The sequence below is a fragment of the Pseudophryne corroboree genome, chromosome 1 (genome assembly GCF_028390025.1).
Source record: "Pseudophryne corroboree isolate aPseCor3 chromosome 1, aPseCor3.hap2, whole genome shotgun sequence".
NCBI lineage: Eukaryota > Metazoa > Chordata > Amphibia > Anura > Myobatrachidae > Pseudophryne > Pseudophryne corroboree.
Window position 1 is genome coordinate 54,121,087 of NC_086444.1, and position 21,879 is coordinate 54,142,965.

The following is a 21,879-nucleotide window of genomic DNA, read 5'->3' on the forward strand; positions in this document are numbered from 1 at the left end:
ACATCAGTTATACCACTGCATACATGTCCCCACATCATTTATACCACTGCATCCATGTCTCCACATCATTTACACCACTTCATACATGTCCCCACATCATTTATACCACTGCATACATGTCCCCACATCATTTACACCACTACATACATGTCCCCACATCAGTTATACCACTGCATACATGTCCCCACATCATTTATACCACTGCATACATGTCCCCACATCATTTACACCACTTCATACATGTCCCCACATCATTTATACCACTGCATACATGTCCCCACATCATTTACACCACTTCATACATGTCCCCACATCATTTACACCACTACATACATGTCCCCACATCAGTTATACCACTGCATACATGTCCCCACATCATTTACACCACTTCATACATGTCCCCACATTATTTACACCACTACATACATGTCCCCACATCATTTATACCACTGCATAAATGTCCCCACATCATTTACACCACTTCATACATGTCCCCACATTATTTACACCACTGCATACATGTCCCCACATCAGTTATACCACTGCATACATGTCCCCACATCATTTACACCACTTCATACATGTCCCCACATTATTTACACCACTGCATACATGTCCCCACATCAGTTACACCACTGCATACATGTCCCCACATCATTTATACCACTACATACATGTCCCCACATCATTTACACCACTTCATACATGTCCCCACATTATTTACACCACTGCATACATGTCCCCACATCATTTACACCACTTCATACATGTCCACACATTATTTACACCACTGCATACATGTCCCCACATCATTTATACCACTACATACATGTCCCCACATCATTTACACCACTTCATACATGTCCCCACATCATTTATACCACTACATACATGTCTCCACATCATTTACACCACTGCATACATGTCCCCACATTATTTACACCACTGCATACATGTCCCCACATCAGTTATACCACTTCATACATGTCCCCACATTATTTACACCACTGCATACATGTCCCCACATCATTTACACCACTTCATACATGTCCCCACATTATTTACACCACTGCATACATGTCCCCACATCATTTATACCACTGCCTACATGTCTCCACATCATTTACACCACTGCATACATGTCCCCACATTATTTACACCGCTGCATACATGTCCCCACATCAGTTATACCACTTCATACATGTCCCCACATTATTTACACCACTGCCTACATGTCTCCACATCATTTACACCACTGCATACATGTCCCCACATCATTTACACCACTGATACATTTCCCCGCCTCATTTACACCATTGCACACATGTCCCCACCTCATTTACACCACTGCATACATGTCCCCACATCATTTACATCACTGTATACATGTTCCCACCTCATTTACACCTCAACATACATGCGCCTACAACATTTACACCAACCACTACATACATGTTCCCACATAATTTACACTAACCAATACATACATGTCCCCACATTATTTACACCTCAACATACATGTCCCCATATCATTCACACCAACCACTGCAAACATGTCCCCACATCATTTACACTACTGCATACATGTCCTCACATGGTTTAAACTACTGCATACATGTCCCACATTGTTTACACCACTACATACATGGCCCACATTATTTACACCACTACATACATGTCCCCACATCATTTACAACACTACATACATGACCCCACATCATTTACACAACTACATACATGTCCCCACATCATTAACTCTTCAACATACATGTCCCCACATCATTTACACAACTACATACATGTCCCCACATCATTAACTCTTCAACATACATGTCCCCACATCATTTACACAACTACATACATGTCCCCACATCATTAACTCTTCAACATACATGTCCCCACATCATTTACACCACCACATACAAAGTCCCACATCATTTACACCCATTTCCCATCAACATACCACTACATCAGGGGTTCCAAAATTTGTTTTAATCACGGCACCCTAGAATATCAGAATTTTTTTCACGACACCACTATGCCAAACATTGTCTATTGATCTATTTACACAAAACATTAAGTAAATTGTGCTTATACGGATGTGTCCACTGACATCTTTGTTACGTGCGCTATAAGTCGCATTACACAAAACGCACGAGTGCTGTGTGACTCTGTATCGCTGATCATCTTTTTGCATTTTTTTTTGTCTTAGGCGCAATATAATACAATAGGACGCACAGGCAGCTTCTACTGATTAAAATGATATGCGGTATGCTTATACTGTGTGTGTGACTGCGACTGTATGTGCATACAAAATACTCTGCTACAGTGTTTTCCTGGAACACACTGTAACGAGGCATCTCAGCTGCAGATATTGGCAATTACACACAGCGTATAGGCATGCTGCGTATCATTTTATTCAGCAGAATCTGCTTGTGCGTCCTATTGAATCTAAGACGTGGAAAAAAATCACTAATTAAATCACACAAAAAAACATGCTCAGCGCTACCGAGTGCGCCGCGTCATGGCATGACTTGAAGGGCTATTTAGCGTCACAGCAGCAAGGATGTAAGAGGACACATCTGTTTGTTATCATTAGTTCAGTTATGTGGTAAGGTACAGGATTCATTTCTGTTTGTCCACATATTTTATGACTTGCAGCCACTCGCACTGATTTTGTCTATTACGTTAGCCATACGTAATTTGAACTGGTCCTGGACCACCAACCCAGGGCACCCTGACAAGTGCATGCATCTGTTTTTTATGTCTTTGGCCATATTTTACTATTTCTAACCTCTAAATATATTGTTCTTTGGGAGGGGTGCTGCACTGTGGGCCTAATTCAGAGTTGATCGCAGCAGCAAATTTGTTAGCAGTTGGGCAAAACCATGTGCACTGCAGGGGGGGGGGGGGGGGGGGCAGATATAACACGTGCAGAGAGAGTTAGATTTGGGTGGGGTGTGTTCAAACTGAAATCGAAATTGCAGTGTAAAAATAAAGCAGCCAGTATTTACCCTGCACAGAAACAAAATAACCCACCCAAATATAACTCTCTCTGCACATGTTACATCTGTCCCACCTGCAATGCACATGGTTTTGCCCAACTGCTAACAAATTTGCTGCTGCGGTCAACTCAGAATTACCCCCTGTATCCTTTGAACATTTGTAGATTAAAGTAAGGATTATTGTCCCCTACTTTTAACTTGTCTGGAGCTACAAGCGTCAACTGCCACTCAGACCCGCGTTAACTTAATGCAGAGTTCTAAGACACGTGGCTACAAGTTTTTAGCCAGCGTTAAGCAACTTGCGGCCAACGTGTGGCTAATTAAACTCAGTCCAATATCCAAAAATGGTGTAATTGAACGGCCACAACATTTTCTGACAAGCAATCGCTTTCCACTAATTGCAAGGCTGTCTGCAGCGCTCAGTACAAAATATTGCAGATCTATGGGAACGCTCAATACGTACGTAGTATACTACGTCACAGCGAGGCTTTGAGAGCATGCTTCATACACGCTGTCACAAGAGGACCAGGCAAACAGCTGTACCTATGTTTTTAGCAGGCATTGTTTTTAGTGTCCCCAGATCACATATATCAGTGATAATAAGTAAAGCTTTTCCAGGAACTTTCTATTTCATCTATATTAAAGGAGCACAAGGAAAAAGGGAAGAGACTGGAGAAAAGCGGTGAGGAAGAGGAAGAGAGCAGACGAAACAGGAGAAGCTGCCTGGAAACAGTAACGGCAGAAATGCAGCAGCTGAGGCACCAACGCCGCTGCACCATTTACAGAGAGGCCGTTTCTGGATATTATAAAGTGACCGCATTGAGTAACAGAACAGAGTAGGACCTTTCATCAGAATCCCCGTCACCACCAAGAACACGGAACATTTGGAAAGGACATACTGCTGCCTGAAACTTTTAGTATGGCGCTACATCTTCTCGACTAGGACCGCTTTGTGCCTCATGCCTCATTCATTCTCATGAATATTAGCTCAGATCTGCCTCAAAAATAATATTTTGGTGCCACAAGCAACATACAGATGTGTCCTCATACACTATTGCCACAGATGCGCCAGAAATGTGCAACTCTGCTTCACCCAACTGTGAGTCTCCGTCACAAAACGCAATGCGACAAAACCACTTCATCAGACTGTACTGATTGATCTGGACACGTGACACTTGTACATCTGCGTGTAAATGAGTATGAATCTGTGTACGGAGTGCTACGAAACAGTGTCTGCAGCTTTTAGGGGGGTTTTTACACAGCGTTCTGTTGTGCTTCCTCTTCAACTTTGTACATATTTAAAAGGAATTCTTGTGCGATTAAAGTTGCAGCCTGGTGTCTCTGGTACAGACTGAGTGGTATTTCGCTGCGTCTGCGGTACGAATAATGGGGGTCATTCCGAGTTGATCGCTCGCTAGCTAGTTTTAGCAGCCGTGCAAACGCTATGCCGCCGCCCACTGTGGAGTGTATTTTAGCTTAGCAGAAGTGCGAACGCATGTGCAGCCGAGCTCTGCAAAAATAGTTTGTGCGGTTTCAGAGTAGCTCTGAACCTACTCAGCGCTTGCGATCACTTCAGCCTATTCCTGTCCGGATTTGACGTCATACACCCGCCCAGCCACGCCTGCGTTTTTTCAGACACGCCTGCATTTTTGCAAACCCTCCCTGAAAACGGTAATTTGACACCCAGAAACGCCCACTTCATGTCAATCTTCTTGCGGCTGTCAGTGCGACTGAAAACTTCACTAGAACCTGTGCACAACCACAACGGGCTTTGTACCCGTACGTCGCGTGTGCGCATAGCGGGGCACACGAATGCGCAGAAATGCCATTTTTTAGCCTGATCGCTGCGCTGCGAACAACGGCAGCTAGCGATCAACTCGGAATGACCCCCAATATGCAAATGTAAACAGTCGCTAAACTGCTCCGCTCACTGTGATGCAATAGCGCCAGGCATCTCGCACTGCATGGCTTATTAAAGGTACCTGTACGAGGACACATCTGTACTGTACCAACCATGGCTGACAAATACTGTGTCACTACAAGAAACGTACAGTACCTTTAACCAACCGGATATTATAACTTCGGCCATCAAGTCCGATTTTAGAATAAATTACGGCACCGTATAACCAGATTAAAAAGGCGTGTGTATTATCTCTCTTTCTCTCTCTGTATACACTCGCTTTTACAGTAACATGTCACGGAAGTGTTGGAAAGTACAGGAATAGGAGAGGACAGAAATAATGATGGCTTTCCAGCTGTCTGGGGACATCATTAGACTACCAGAAGTTTTCAGTCCCCCGAAGGAACAGTATTAAATCCTTTTAAGAAAAGAAGCTTGTTATATGGATCTAATCTGAAGTGAAACAATGCATTATGGCAAGGTAATACAGATGACTGTATCAACAGGCAAAACTAATGTTTAAGGGAGGGGGAAAAAAAAACTCTTTTGGAATCTGTGCAATCTTAAAGATGAAAAGCAAAAATATAATCGAATTGCAGCTGAAGACAAAACCGAATGATGAATATATAGATTTTATAAGCCAGCTTACGCACACAAGTGCCTATAGCATTTTATTTACTTCTACGGATGTCTCCGCAAGTAGACGAACGACGATGAAACGCGTGACCCAAAAACACATCTCCATGTAGAACAATCCCAGTTCCCAGCAAAATGTAATAATAGAATAGAAAGGAAATTCTTTACCTGCTGCAATATCATCGTCCACAAGCTCATGCTCCTCCTCCTGAACTTTGACCTCCGACCCCACAGAGTCCGGACTCGCATTGCCCGCCTGAATGGATTCTGCCGTAACACCAGCTGTAACAGATGCAATCAGATGCATAAAAATGTGCAAAGATAAAAACACTTGTTACTTATTATGGGGTAAATGTGTGAAGCAGTGATAAGTGTGGAGACGTGAGCCAGTGGAGAAGTTGCCCATGGCGACCAATCAGCTGCTCTGTATTATTTTATAGTATGCAAATTATAAATGTTACTTCAATGCTGATTGGTTGCCATGGGCAACTTCTGCACTGGCTCACTTCTCCACTCTTATCACTGCTTCATACATTTACCCCTATATCCCTTATTGCTACAGAATGCTGTTTTACAGATTTTGGGGGGTAGATGTATTAACGTGGAGAAGGCATAAGGAAGTGATAAACCAGTGATAAAGCAGTGTTAAGTGCAAGGTGATAATGCACCAGCCAATCAGCTCCTAGCTGTTAATTTACATATGGGAGCTGATTGGCTCGTGTGTTATCACCTTGCATTTATCACTGGTTTATCACTTCCTTATGCCTTCTCCAGGTTAATACATCTGCCCCAATGTTTGATCATTCACACCAGCCTCTACCCCATCGGAGCTTACAATCTAATCTCCCAAACACCTTTGCAAAAAACTATACTAAGGTCCATTAGACGAGAGGCTTATTAGCCTATATTTATTAAGTTTTGGACTGTGGGTGGAAACTGAAGGATTTTATAAAAATAAAATAAAATATAATAGTATAGAAAGGTCAATAAAACCTGTAACTGAATATAGGGGGACAACTTTTCTTTAATGACATTTCCCGATACCTAAAATCTCAGAGGACGTGGAGCGTCTAGGGGCCTTGTACATATATAATAAATGTGAGATCAGATGAGGAGGTGTTTAAGATAAAACTCTTCCTGTACCGCAGCTGCTGCTCATACATTCTTAATACATAATACGTACAGAGCTTACACAAGAGTGCCGCTTGTGCCTTACACACACTGCAAGGAGATACATAATGACCTCTCAGCAATATCACGCTGTACCTTTCTCTGATAGAATATATGCCGGACAACACGGAAAGTGCACGACAAGAAATACTTTTACGGAATACTAAATGAAGACAGAATAATATCCACAAAGAATTTATAATAAACAGTGTAACTAAACAAGTAAAATGCAGCATTCGTCTCTAATGAAGAGCAGCGTGTGTGTGTCCATAGTAGTTATACACTAGTAGGGCTGGATTTTTAGATTTTCCACTAGGCATGTGCCTAGGGGCGCCACTACCCGGGGGCGGCACAGCAGTCGCCCTGCATTACAGCTTTCCAGAGTCCCAATTCAGCCACGGCTATTATGACACAGAACAAAGACTACATCTCCCAGGATGCATGGGGAAAGGCGCATGTGCAGTTCATGAGCCCTGGAAGATTAGGTTCATACTGGGGATAGTCTGGGAGGGTTGCATGTGCAATGTGGGAGCCTGGAAGAGGAGGTTCAGAGCCCTCAAAGAAAACAAAAAAACAACAGAAGGGGGCAGCACATCAGATGGGATGATGCAACCACTGAATTCACCTCAGCGCTGAGATACAGACAAGAGTGTGCTAGAAGCACCAGAGCAGAGAGCGACATCCCAGGCAAGAAAGAGGAACTGCATGGGTTGTGACTAGTGCAGGGTGCTAGAATGTATACTACTATATAATGGTAGTTGTGATCATCTGTGGATTGCAACATTGTCCAATATATGTGTAAACAGAATTGTTCTCAAATTAAATGTATTGCTTTACCTTACTGCAATGAAGGGTAAGGTGCCCTTTTAAAGGGTAAGGGACACTTAAGCGGTTGCCTATCACTTACCAAGACTATAGACCACGCGTGCTGTTAATTAGCAAAAATACTTATTGCCTATTGTTTACATCACAAACGAAACAGACAAGCCACTGAAAAACTGCAGCTCCAACCAAATATACTGGAAATATTGAGACGTTCTATGCAGAAATTTTTATTTATACACAATATCGCTATGAACAGGTAGATTTATAATATCTCAATAATAAGCCTGCTTGGCTACCAAGTTACTCCTATATGTATAAACAATGAAAGAAACAGATTTATTTTACCAGCTGAAAATGCCACACATAGTGATTAGAACACATAACTAATTTGCTATAACACGAAATATACATTTAAACTGCTACAAGTGACATCTATTAATAATGCGCCGAGCCCTATCCCTTCATTCCTCACTCCAGAGGATATTGCCGATGATTATTAATATTGCGGTCTCGTAGAAGTGGCTCAGGTCACATCCTGATCAATCCCAATAAAATAAAGCAGGTTTGTGTGTGTTTTTTTTCTTCGTGCATCTGAACAATTTAACACGTGCATGACCGAGACGGGTTTTGTTGATCTCTATGGTTTTACAGGGGTCATCTCTTTTATTTTATTGCAAATTCAATATACCCTCCTAAATGATAGAGTACAACACAAAGCAAACATTAAACGCAGAGAGGACATGGAGAATAGAGCCACGGCCTGTACTGGGAAGCCTATTTTTAGAATAGGGGAATTTTGCAAACTACAAATTATATATATATATATATATATATATATATATATATCTATCATACACACACCCATATATATATATATATATATATATAACAATAATGACATTGGCACCCATGCTATATATTCTTTATTGTACTTGGTTCTTTCTAACAGAGATCTTAATGGGATAGGGCAGCCACACTAATTTTACCAGATGTAAAAATCCTTTTCCATTCAATTAGCGCAGAAGGAGAGTTTTGGTGTGTGTATATATATATTTTTTTTTATTTATATATATATATATATATATATATATATTATATCTATCTATATAGATAGATATAATCCATCCAAAATGCTTGGGATCAGAAGTATTTTGGATATCAGACTTTTTTGGAATAATTGCACACTATTATCATGTCGATGGGACCTAAGTCTAAGCTCAGAATGCATTTATGACACCTTATACACACAGCCTGAACGTAATATAATACAATATGTTTAATAACTTTGTGTATTAAACAAAGTTTGTGTACATTGAGCCATCAGAAAACAAAGGTTTCACTATCTCACTCAAAAAATTCCGTATTTCAGAATATTTGGATATGGGATACTCAACCTGTCTATCTATCTATCTATCTATCTATCTATCTATCTATCTATCTATCTATCTATCTATCTATCTTTCTCTCTGTCTCTATATATTTTATACCATTAATTGGTTACCTTTGTCTTATAGCGATAGGTTTGACCTGGCATAAAAAACCAGGGCGGAATAGTAGTGAATTTATTTTTTATTGCACATGTTAAGACAATTTTAAAAGCGGTTAAGTAAGGGTATGATCTGTAAGAGTATTGTATTTATTCCGCCACATACCGTATGCAGAAAATATTTATTCTCCAATATTCTCGATGTCGGAGATGGTGAAAATAGTGAACGGTTTCGGAGAAAACACAATGGTATAGGCGACCAAGAACATACAGTAAGTGCTTGTGTCAGGGAGGGAGGTGGATTTCTAGGAAAGACATCTCGGTGGTGAGTGACCGGTACTGCCTTACATTCCCCGCAATGCCTATGACAGACAGACTGACTGCCTCACATTAATTCACTTCACACCACTGTTATCGATCTGCAGACTGTTCCCTAGTCTCTCTCCACACATTGCCTGTCTGGCTGCCTGCATTCACATCAGCACATACACACAAAGGCCAGGGCAAGATAACCTTTTATTTTCCATTAAAGGCGCAGTGGATATTTTATAAGGTAAAACCAGGGGTGAGGGGGAGGGGGGAGTATCTGATATGCCGGTCTAGCTGTCCTGCCGGACACAGGCTTTCCTCGCAATTGAGGGCAGTCTAAGAAATGACCATTTAAAAAAAAAAAAAATCCCAACAGGGAGAGGTTAATTTAAACACAAATGAAGGATTACATGAACAGATGGTCCCGTTACTAAAAACAAAAAAGCAGTTTGGTAAAATAGCATTAATGGTAAATCAATGCCCGCTGTTACTGTACATTACACAAAGCAATAGAATTGATGTTATTATATGCATCGTCAATTATACACTATATATGTGGGTATAATATATATATATATTCAATATATATATATATATATATATATATATCTCCATATCTATATCTACATACATACACAAACACACACAAATCGATAGATAGATAGATAGATAGATAGATAGATAGATAGATAGATAGATAGATAGATAGATACACACACATATATATATATATATATATATATACACACACATACACACACACACATACATACATAAACACACACACACACACAGGTTGAGTATCCCTTATGCAAAATTACACATTTTTGGTTCCCCTACTGAGATAATGACACATATACATTTATATTATATTATATTATATAGGTTGAGTATCCCATATACAAATATTCAGAAATACAGACTTTTTGGAGTGAGATAGTGAAACCTTTGTTTTCTGATGGCTTAGTGTACACAAACTTTGTTTAATACACAAAGTTATTAAAAATATTGTATTGAATGACCTCCAGGCTGTGTGTATAAGGTGTATATGAAACATAAATGCATTCTGTGCTTAGTATCTCATTATAGTATGCAATTATTCCAAAATACAGAAATATTCGATATCCAAAATACTTCTGGTCCCAAGCATTTTGGATAAGGGATACTCAACCTGTATATCTATATAATACATCTATATATACACATAATATATGATATATATGTCATTATCTCAGTAGGGGAACCAAAAATGTGGAATTTTGAAATTTGGGTAAGGGATATTCAACCTGTATATCAATATATCTTCAACCCATATGAAGAGAACAAAGCAATTATCACATTTAAACATAGAGTGACATCATGTATAGACAAAATACACAGCAATTGTGACATTCATATCTCGGAGAGTCTGATCACGGAGACTTTGGCGCAGTTGGCCAGGTTATATGAAGCTACCATTCCCCGTATTATCATGCATTACAACTTTGAGTGTTAAAGATGTTTTTGTGGAGTGCAGCTTCTTTTTTATTCATACAAAGTCATCACGCACACGTTATAACTCTCTATTCTCCATCCCCAACTCCAACCTTCCATCTTCCTTACTATGTAGCCCCTGGCTGTCTCCTCACCCGTCATGTCTCACTGGCATCGGGAGCTGTTAGGGGAAGGGGCGACGTGTTCTAACGGCTCCCACTGCTCATGTCAGAAACATTTTGGACTTATTTTATTTAAGTAATACAACGATTAAACACTCAAAAAGAGAAGACATATCCAGCTGACTTGAATATTTAAGTCAGCTGGTTGGAGCTGTGTGATGAAGCTGCCGAGCGAAACGCGTGTTATGTCAGATGAAGATATAAAAATGAAATCCACTCCATAGCACAGATTTTCTGCTGATCTTCACCTCTGGCTCAGGTCAGAGAGTGTGGAGCTCCAGCCGCTCAATGGAAGGACTTTTACAGCATAAATATTAAACATTTATCCAGCACATTACTTATTACCACTTAGTACATAAAGTACTTCTCCACTATAGTGGACGCTCTATCTGTTCAATTTATATACATACACAAACATGACATCTCTTATCCAGGACACCTAAGACTCCGGTTAAAGGATTTGGGCCACCAGGGAAAGAGGATGAGCCGTAGGGAATGGCCACTGCTTGGCTGTCTACCCAGTTTCCTAGATGAGGAAGAAGTTTAATTGCCCATTACAAAGTTTGCTACTTTACCCATTGCACCCCAAACCATCTCTATTTCCTTATCAGCCAACCCTAAAACTACCCCTCCACCACTATGATCTCCACTCACTTCCCCACCCTCTTCTATATCAGCGCTTACGCATATAAACCCTACCCCACCCCTCCCGCAGCCTAACCCTAACATCCCCTCTCGCAGATAACTAGTGCTTAACCATAACCCCCCGTTATTACCGGTGGAATTCTGGCTGTTGGGATCCCGCTGTCTGTATTCCAACTGTTGGGAACCTGACAGTAGGCTGGTTCAAGAACATTCCTGATGTAATCATCAAACAGGGAAAAACAAATGACACTAACACCTGCCCAATAGATAAAGATGGAGTCTATGTAACTCTGGATCCTACTTTTTCGTCGGCCAGTCCCTTCATGAAAGGAACAGAAAAAAGTTCAGAACTTTTGAGTTCTTTGCTTTATAGAATCAGAGGCCCGGCTTTCCTCTGGCTGCTCGGAGATTGGATAGGTAATAATGATAACTGGCAAGCTTACTGCAAGTAGAACGCCATTACATGTATGGGAGTAGGAGTACATTACGGCTAGGCTATGACTACAGAGTAACACTATGATCTACAAATAATAGCCAACGAGTTGCAGACATTGGCAACATTTCTACGATCAAGCTCGTAGATTTAAAGGCAGCAATACATTAAAAGGCAAAACCAGCATGGTTTGCATTTTAAAAGTATTGCTGCTTTAAATCTATGGGCTAAATCATGCTGGAACCTGCAACTCGCAGGTAGGGTGGCCAATTCAGGGATTTTTCTTTTTTTTTCCAATGTAGGTCCCCCCCGCCCCCACGCAGTGCGCATTGCCTCCTGAGGACGCTCAATGCTGCCCGGCGTAGAAAAAAAGTAAGGTGGTGGTCAATTACAAAACCCCCGGGATTGAAAGCTCCAATCCCGGGATTGAATCCCGGCCAATTTTAGGCCAGGTTCCCACCGATCCCGATCCTGGGATTGACTACCATGCTCGCAGGCTATTATATTTGAGCCTATAGGCCTGATTCCAAGTCGCACGCAAAAGTGACGCAGCAGTATATACTGGTGGTCGCCCGTCTGTGACTTTATGCAAATACCGATACAAACCCCTTCCCTCTGTGCCACCAAGTGTCCAAGGACTGAGATGCCCACTTATAGAGTCTGTGTACGCTGGAATACCTATCGGCGCACCCTTATACGCCACCATGGAACCGTGCCTGCGCGGTTTCACAAGACCTGCTGGGGTGTCTACAAAAGGCACTGGTTGGACAGTTGTTGGTTTGGTCATTCACAGCCACGACTGTAAATTTTCACTTCACTACACTACATTGGTAACACAGCAAGTGCCAGCGTAACAGGTGGACGGGATAACAAAGAACAAAACAGATCTGGAGCCTACTTTCATGTGTGTTACTTTAATTCAACTGCATTTAAGTGCTTGTTTGTTTGTTTTTTTACAGCCAAGCCTTAAGAGCTGTCCCTGTTTTTAAACCGGAAATGGCTGCAGACTCATTGGAAAATGAAGTGTTTTCCCTGGTTAGTTTGTTTTTTTCAAAATCTACGGATGTATATACATTCATTCATATATCAAGTGGTCATTCAACAAATAAAAACTGTGAGGTTACCAAAGCCACCTCCTGTTCATAATTATGGATTTTCCCCTGTGTTTAAGACAGTGAATGTGCACAATATTCTGACTTAAATGAAAGGGGGTAAAACGAAACTATTATAATCTGGGAATTACAATTGGTTTCTCAATGGTTTCTGGGAAAGTGGCAATTTAGTGAAATTGTTTAAAAAAAAATGCAATCTAGAAATAATGAAACACTTACGTGACATAATCGTATCGACATATTGAGGTAAATATGGAGCCCAGAAATCAATGGCGTCTTTGCGTCCTGACTGTCCAATTCGTCGAAGTTCGGCCAGTAGCAGAGCTTGTGCGGCTTCTCGGACCTGCGACCGAAAAACAAATTGACATCACTGACGTACACTACATACCTGTAAGCATTTCATGTCAAACCATAGCCACCGTAACTAGTGTCCTATAAAACCAAAGTCCACGTTTCAGAGTGAGATTACTCATATTTCCTGTAAGGGTTACTTTCCATCTCTGAGTAAGTACAGATGGCTGCATACAGTAGTAGATTAATCACCAGCTACTTCCACTGATTGCAGAACAGGGTATTGGACCAGGAGTGGCCAGTTTTACCCTCACTCTATTAGGTAAAGTAGAACTACACCCTTAGGCAGAGATTATATTATACACACATATACGCACACACACAAAGTAAGGTGACAAGACCTCTTATGTCTGTAATGGCATTAATTTTATTTTATTTTCCCACCAGGCCAGAGCGGGTAGACCGCTGCTTCCCCTTACAGCCATTAGACTGCGCCTTACATCAATTATACTGTCCCAACATCAGCTGTAAGATGGCAGGGCTGCCGGGAACATGGTCACACACTGAGGTGTGTAGTGTGATCACATTTTTGCGTCTAAAGTGCACACGAGCCGCTGAAATTCATTGCCAACTTGTCAAGGTGTACGGTGATAATGTCATGTCATGGGAACAGGTTTGTGTTTAGTGAACTGCCTTTGATAACGGCAGGACAGACGTTCAAGATGAGCAGCGATCTGGCGGCCAAATCACATCCCTGAGGAAAACCTCAACAATTGAAGGAAACAGTTGGGCACCCAGTGAATTCCACCTTTGTATGTATACCCATGATGCACATATGTGAAAAAAGCTTCTTCATTGATTCAAGTTTGTGCTGGTTCTGCCTAATCTATTTGGATTGGGTGAGTTTCTCTCTCTCTCATCCGGGGAATTCAATATTTGGTCTCCCTGGGCCGCCACTAGATGGCACCCAATGTAGAGATTCAATTGTTGTTTTGTTGGAGTGAGCATGCAGCCAGTGAGACACATTTCACCTCGCAGCCTCCTGAGGTGTGAGCTGAAATGTGAGTAAGCTCCGAGGTTTGAGCACCCTAACCTGTACTTTAAACAGGTTTAGCCACTCTGCATGGGTGCCCAAAGGAGGCAATAATTGAATAACCCTAGTTAGCGTTTAACATGTTTGAGCGCCCACAAAACAATTGAATCAGTATGTGTGTGTATGTATATATATATATATATATATATATATATAAAACACAGTCTCCTTCCCCACCTGTGGCTCAGGTGTTAGCAGCAAAGGAAATGAGGCGGCACTCCATGGACTTATGCAAAAATATTGATTTGTATTCAAAACATGGTGAAATCAAAATAACATTGTGTCAATTAAATCAAACAAAAAGGGGGGGCAAACATCTTACGACGTTTCAAGGCATTGCAGCCTTTTCATCAGGTAAGGTAACCCCTGTGCTGTGAAAGAAAGAACCAGATTTCACCATGTTTTGAATACAAATCAATATTTTTGCATAAGTCCATGGAGTGCCGCCTCATTTCCTTTGCTGCTAACACCTGAGCCACAGGTGGGGAAGGAGACTGTGTTTTGCATTATCATTAGGAGGGCACCCTGGCATTTTGAATATTGTTTTTCGTGAGTGCCGGATAACTTGGTACTATATATATATATATATATATATATATTTTTTTTTTTTAGAAATTCCCCAGGTTTTCATTAACTGATATGCTTGGGTGTGGTTCAGTCTCTTTAATAGAGTGGGACAGGACCTAAACCCATGATAGAAGCTTTCTGTGTATTCAAAAATACAAAAATATCACTAAAACCAGGACTGTTAGTGTGCCTTGAGGACAGAGGTTGGGAATGCCTGGGTTAGACATTTGGTGGGAGGGTCAGGCACTAGGTGAAGTTAGTGTTAAGCAATAAAGGGAGAGTTAGTGTTAGCTTTTATGGGTAAGGTTAGGGTTAGGCACTAGGGGGAGGGTTAGGCTGTGGAGCATTAGGGTTAGTCATATGCCGGAAACCACACAGGATCCACCGGAATCCATCCTGATGTCACCAGAAAACACTGCCGGAGCTGCCTTACCAGGCGAGTCACCACTAGACCACCAGATACGTTTTGTTGACATTCTAATGCTAACATTTTATCAGTGTCGACATGATCTAAGTCGACGTAGTCAATGTTGACATGCTGCATATCGACATTATGAATTTTTTCTTTAATATATCACACCCAACTGTGGCTGATCACCTCCTATAAGACCAATCTGCGAGCGACGCCTGGCTTCTAATATTTAAAGACAATGAAATATTGCCCAGTGGAAGTGAAGCTGTCACTCCATTCCGTCACACGCAGGCAGAATACAGATGCATGTATCTAGGGGGAGAACAATTTTCAACAATCTGCTGCAATCGTGAAAACAACAAGAAAAAAAAAAAGCCAAGACAAACAGACTGTGGATGCTCTCAATGAACCAATTAAAAATGATTTGTCTTGTACTGGAGAAAAATCATCACTTTGTTTTGGCACATGGCGATGTTCCCACAAGATAGCGAGGAGTTGATTTCCAATTAAGCTATCAAGTGGCCTGGATTCCATCTGTCAAATGCATGTATCAGGGCCTCAGATCTGCAGACAGACAATTTTTGCCACAGCAGCATAGGTGTGATGGCCGGGCTATCGAGTCATTTATCAGACGGAGCTCCTCCAGCGACGGGGTTAAACACGTGTGCGCTGGTCTCTTCGAGAGCGGCAGCTTTGCACGAGTTTAATGGATGCTCGCAGCCGCAGATCTCTGCCCCTTGTTGAGTGGAAAGAAGATTTATCTCTAAATGAAACTTAAGCTGGAAACATTTATGATCGCTGGCCGCTTAAGATAAAAACAATATGTGGCAACAGAGTGATTTTATTACTTATACGTTCCCAAGTGTGTTGTACCCCTGGTTAGTACTGGCTGTGAACAGTAATACATTGCTGAACAGTATTTGCTAAGGATGGGATTAAAATAAAAATCACAGAAGTGTGGCATTTAAAGGTAAACTAAGGCACACTAATACCCCTTTTCCACTAGCTCAAAAAACACGGGTAAATGCACGGGGGCGCGCATTTACCCGTGTTTTTTGCTAGTGGAAAAGGGTAAACCCGGATCGAGTGACCCGTGAATCCTACCCGGCTATCTACCTGGGTAGGACACGGGAATGATCCGGGTAGGGTTGTAGTGTAAACGGGAGCCGTATCGATGCGACACGGCTCCCGTTTACACTGTATGGAAGGGCGGCGCTGGGAGATCACGATCTCCCTGCGCCGCGTCACTAGAAGCGTCACCAACCCGGCATATGCCGGGTTGTGACTGCTGATGGGAAAGGGGCCGAGCACGGGTCGCAGCAGGGGGCAGCTCCCGTGTCAGGCTCCCGGCTGCGACCCGTGCTCGTAGGTGGAAAAGGGGTATGATACAGGTTGAGTATCCCTTATCCAAAATGCTTGGGACCAGAAGTATTTTGGATATCGGATTTTTCCGTATTTTGGAATAATTGCATACCATAATGAGATACCATGGCGATAGGACCCAAGTCTAAGCACAGAATGCATTTATATTTCATATACACCTTATACACACAGCCTGAAGGTCATTCTAGCCAATATTTTTAATAACTTTGTGCATTAATCAAAGTGTGTGTACATTCACACAAATCATTTATGTTTCATATACACCTTATACACACAGCTTGAAGGTTATTTAATACAATATTTTTGATACCTTAGTGTATTAAACAAAGTTTGTGTACATTGAGCCATCAGAATACAAAGGTTTCACTATCTCACTCTCACTCAAAAAATTCCGTATTTCGGAATATTTGGATATGGGATACTCAACCTGTATATATATATATATATATATATATAATATTTCCCCCCCCCCCCCCTATAATCTAAAATCAATGTATTTCATGTGGAGAGGCAAGAGGCACTGACTTAGATGTGCTGTTTATTAAAGCTGCACTACAGATATATATGATTCACCAGGACAATTTGGAAACTATGGGCACTGTTCAACTGAATTGTGTAACATGGCACCTACCACTCATATTAGGAAATACAAATGTGCACGGAAACGTGGCCATGGTGCATGAGTTGTTCTCATGAATGCCATTAACGCATTTCCTTCCAGGTCAGGTCAGTAAACGTTTTGTGAATTCTAAGCCTGTAATTAGCCATGTTTAAACCATTTCATGCATAGAGGCCACTACAGTGGACAGCTGTTTTTAAATCATAATCTACTACATAAACTACACTATATGGACAAAAGTATTCAGGCGCCTGACCATTACACCAACAGGGACTGTAATGACATTGTACTCAAATACATATACAGTGCCTTGCTAAAGTATTCACCCCCTTGGCTTTTTACCTATTTTGTTACATTACAACCTGTAATTTTTTTTTTATCTGAATTTTACGTGATGGATCTGCACAAAATAGTCTAAGTTGGTGAAGTGAAATGAGAAAAATTTCTAGAATTTTTTTTTTTTTTATAAATAAAAAATTGAAAATTGTCGCTTGGCATATGTATTCACCCCCTTTGCTGTGAAGCCCCTCAAAAGTTCTGGTAAAACCAATTACCTTCAGAAGTCACATAATTAGTGAAATGATGTCAAGCAATCTAAGTGTCACATGATATGTAAGTATAAACACACCTTTTCTGAAAGGCCCCAGAAGCTGCAACACCACTAAGCAAGAGGCATCACACCATGAAGACCAAGGAGCTCTCCAAACAAGTCAGGGACAAAGTTGTTGAGAAGTACAAGTCAAAGTTGGGTTATTAAAAAAAAAATCCAAATCTTTGATGATCCCCCGGAGCACCATCAAATCCACCATCTTCAAATGGAAAGAACACGGTACAACAATACATCTGCCAAGAGGGCCCGCCACGAAAACTCACAGACCGGGCAAGGGGGCATTAATCAGAGAGGCACAGAGACCAAAGGTAACCCTGAAGGAGCTGCAGAGTTCCACAGCAGAGACTGGAGTATCTGCGCATGTGACCACAATAAGCCGTACACTCCATAGAGCTGGGCTTTATGGAAGAGTGGCCAGAAAAAAGCCATTACTTAGGGTTAAAAATAAGAAGGCACGTTTTGAGTTTGCCAAAAGGCATGTGGACGACTCCCCCAAATGTATGGAGGATGGTGCTCTGGTCAGATGAGACTAAAATTGAACTTTTCGGCCACCAAGGAAAACTCTATGTCTGGCGCAAACCCAACACATCCCATCACCCCAAGAACACCATCCCCACAGTGAAACGTGGTGGCAGTATCATGGCGTGGGGATGTTTTTCAGCAGCAGGGACTGGGAAACTGTTTTGAGTCGAGGGAAAGCTGGATGGTGCTAAATACAGGGATATTCTTGAGCAAAACCTGTTTCAGTCTGCCTGTGATTTGAGACTGGGACGGAGGTTCACCTTCCAGCAGGACAATGACCCGAAGTATACTGCTAAAGGGAAACATTTAAATGTGTTGTAATGGCCTTGTCAAAGCCCAGATCTCAATCCAATTGATAATCTGTGGTCAGACTTGAAGATTGCTGTTCACAAGCGGAAACCATCCAACATGAAGGAGCTGGAGAAGTTTTGCCTTGAGGAATGGGCAAAAATCCCAGTGGCAAGATGTGGCAAGCTCATAGAGACTTATCCAAAGCGACTGGCAGCTGTAATTACCGCAAAAGGTGGCTCTACAAAGTACTGACTTTAGGGGGGTGAATAGTTATGCACGCTGAAGTTGTTTGTTATTTTGTCCTATTTGTTGTTTGCTTCACAATAAAAAAAATTAAAAAAAAACATCTTCAACATTGTAGCCATGTTCTGTGAATGAAATGATGCAAACCTTCAAACAATCAATTTTAATTCCAGGTTGTGAGGCAACAAAACATGAAAAATGCAAAGGGGGGTGAATACTTTGACAAGGCACTGTACTTTAATGTGGAGTTGGTTCCACTTTTGCAAATATTACAGCTTCCACCCTTCTTGGAAGGCTTTCCACAAGATTTTGGAGTGTTTCTGTGGGAATTTGTGCCCATTCAAGACACGGCCAGGCTCGCAATCTCCATTCCAATTTCTCCCAAAGGTGCTTGATGGGGTTGAGGTCAGGGCTCTATGCAGGCCAGTCAAGTTGTACCACACCGAACTCATCAAACCATGTTTTTTTTTTAGTCCTTGGTCTGTGCACTGGGGCACTGTCATATTGGACTAGAAAAAGGTGGAAGTATAGTATTGTTGAAAATGTCTTGGTATGCTGATGCATTAAGATTGCTCTTCACTGGAGATAAGGGGCCTAGGCCAAACCCTGAGAAACAGCCCCATACCATTATCCCTCCTCCACCAAACTTCACAGTTGGCATAATGCAGTCAGGCAGGTAACGTTCTCCCGGCATCAGCCAAACCCAGACTCGCACATCTGACTGACAAACAAAGAAGCGTGATTCATCACTCCACAGAACACGTTTCCACTGCTCCACAGTCCACTGTCAGTATGCTCTACACCACTCCATCCGACACTTGCCATTGGACTTGATGTGAGGCTTGCATGCAGCTGCTCGGCTATGGAAAGCCATTCCATTAAGCTCCAGCCGCACAGTTTTTGTGCTTACATTAATGCCAGTGGAGGTTTGGAACTCTTCAGCTATGGAATAAGCAGAGCGTTGGCGCCTTTTTTTACACCACCGCCTTACCAGCCATTGACCGCGCTCTGTGATTTTACGTGGTCTTCCGCTTCATGGCTGAGTTGCTGTTGTTCCTAAACACTTCCACTTTCTAATATCACTTACAGTTGACCATGGAATATCCAGCAGAAATTTCACAAAGCGTCTTATTGCAAAGGTGGCATCCTATTAAAGTACCATGCTTGAAGTCACCGAGTTCTTCAGAACGGCTCATTTTATATCACAAATGTTTGCAAATGGAGGCTGCATGGCTAGGTTCTTGATTATATACACGTGGCAATGGGTCTGATTGAAACACCTGAATTCAGTAATTAACAAGTGTGGCCAAATACTTTTGTCCTTATGACATCACTAGTGCATTGTGTCCTCTTCTTAGGACCTCTACCAAAATTAAGAGGCATGCCACCTAGTGCCAGTTTTTAATTCCTACAGAAACAAGCACTTCAGTGATTTCTGTAAAATATTTTTACTCAAAGATTTATTTACCAGTTCTTTATATAGCGCACACATATTCCGCAGCGCTTTACAGAGACTATTTGGCAATTTACATCAGTCCCTGCCCCAGTGGAGCTTACAATCTATATTCCCTACCACACGTACACGTGCACACATTCATACTAGGGTTAATTTTTATTTGTTGGGATTCAATTGACCTACCAATATATATTTTTGGATTGTGGGAGGAAACCGGAGTACCCGGAGGAAATCCATGCAAGTACGGGGAGAATATACAAACTCCACACAGGTAGAGCCATGGTGGGAATCGAACCGATGACCTCAGTGCTGTGAGGCAGTAATGCTAACCATTACACCATCCGTAATGCCCAGATAGCAGAGCAGGTACAAAGGTACAGGTACGTTTAGGGCATAATATGGTAGATCATAGGTTCTCAAACTCAGGACCCCAAACAGTCAACGTTTTCCAGGTACCATAGTAACATAGTATCTAAGGTTGAAAAAAGACCATTGTCCATCGGGTTCAACCTATTTGCGGTCTCCTATGCACGATTATTTTGTATAAAATTTTGACTGAAGTTGCTGACTGCCGTTCCGATTAACCCCTCTTTTTTTCTAATAACCATAGTGCGTGACTATGCCCCGTAACCCTGTATATCCTTATCCATTAAGAATTTAATAGTAACATAGTATCTAAACCCAGCAGGTGCACAGCTGCAATCATTACTCACTGACACATTTTAAAAGATCTACAGGTGGAGCTTATTATTTCACTTGTGATTCTGTGAGGAGTGTATGAGGTCCTGAGGACAGAATATGAGAACCTGTGTGATCACATATGTGTTTTGATCAAATACTCAATTTATTTTTTTCACAGTTGATGTAAAACCATAATGTCCCCTTCAGTGGACGTCATGCAAAATAAAGATCCATACTGTGTGCAAGGCTTATCCTGGCATATAGGGTAACCTAAATATCTTCCTCATATAATAGCCTTATATGATAGTTTTGACAGCTGATAACTTATAATGATACTTATAATGCTATCTTAACTTATTTAGATTGCAAATGATTAAAATTATTATCATTAGTAGCAGCTGTGGTAGTAGTGGTGGATGCTTTATTAGTTTTGCTTTTATTTTTTCCAGACATCAAGAGCAACAGGGTTAGCTACAGAGTAGTATAACACGTACGCGTGGAAAGCGGATATCAGGAATCAGTGTGTGGCGATGTA

At 41.5% G+C, this 21,879-nt stretch overlaps 1 protein-coding gene across 7 annotated transcripts in view; it reads right to left on the reverse strand.

Annotated features, from left to right (window-relative positions):
- Positions 1-21,879, reverse strand: part of WDR7 (WD repeat domain 7) — a 799,383-nt gene that overhangs the window by 452,896 nt on the left and 324,608 nt on the right. For all 7 annotated transcript variants that reach the window (XM_063959708.1, XM_063959725.1, XM_063959718.1 and 4 more), the window contains 2 exons: positions 13,396-13,519; positions 5,710-5,823 (listed from right to left, as the gene is read on the reverse strand). In XM_063959708.1, the coding sequence (XP_063815778.1) occupies positions 5,710-5,823; positions 13,396-13,519 (238 nt within the window). The remainder of the gene's footprint in view (positions 1-5,709; positions 5,824-13,395; positions 13,520-21,879) is intronic.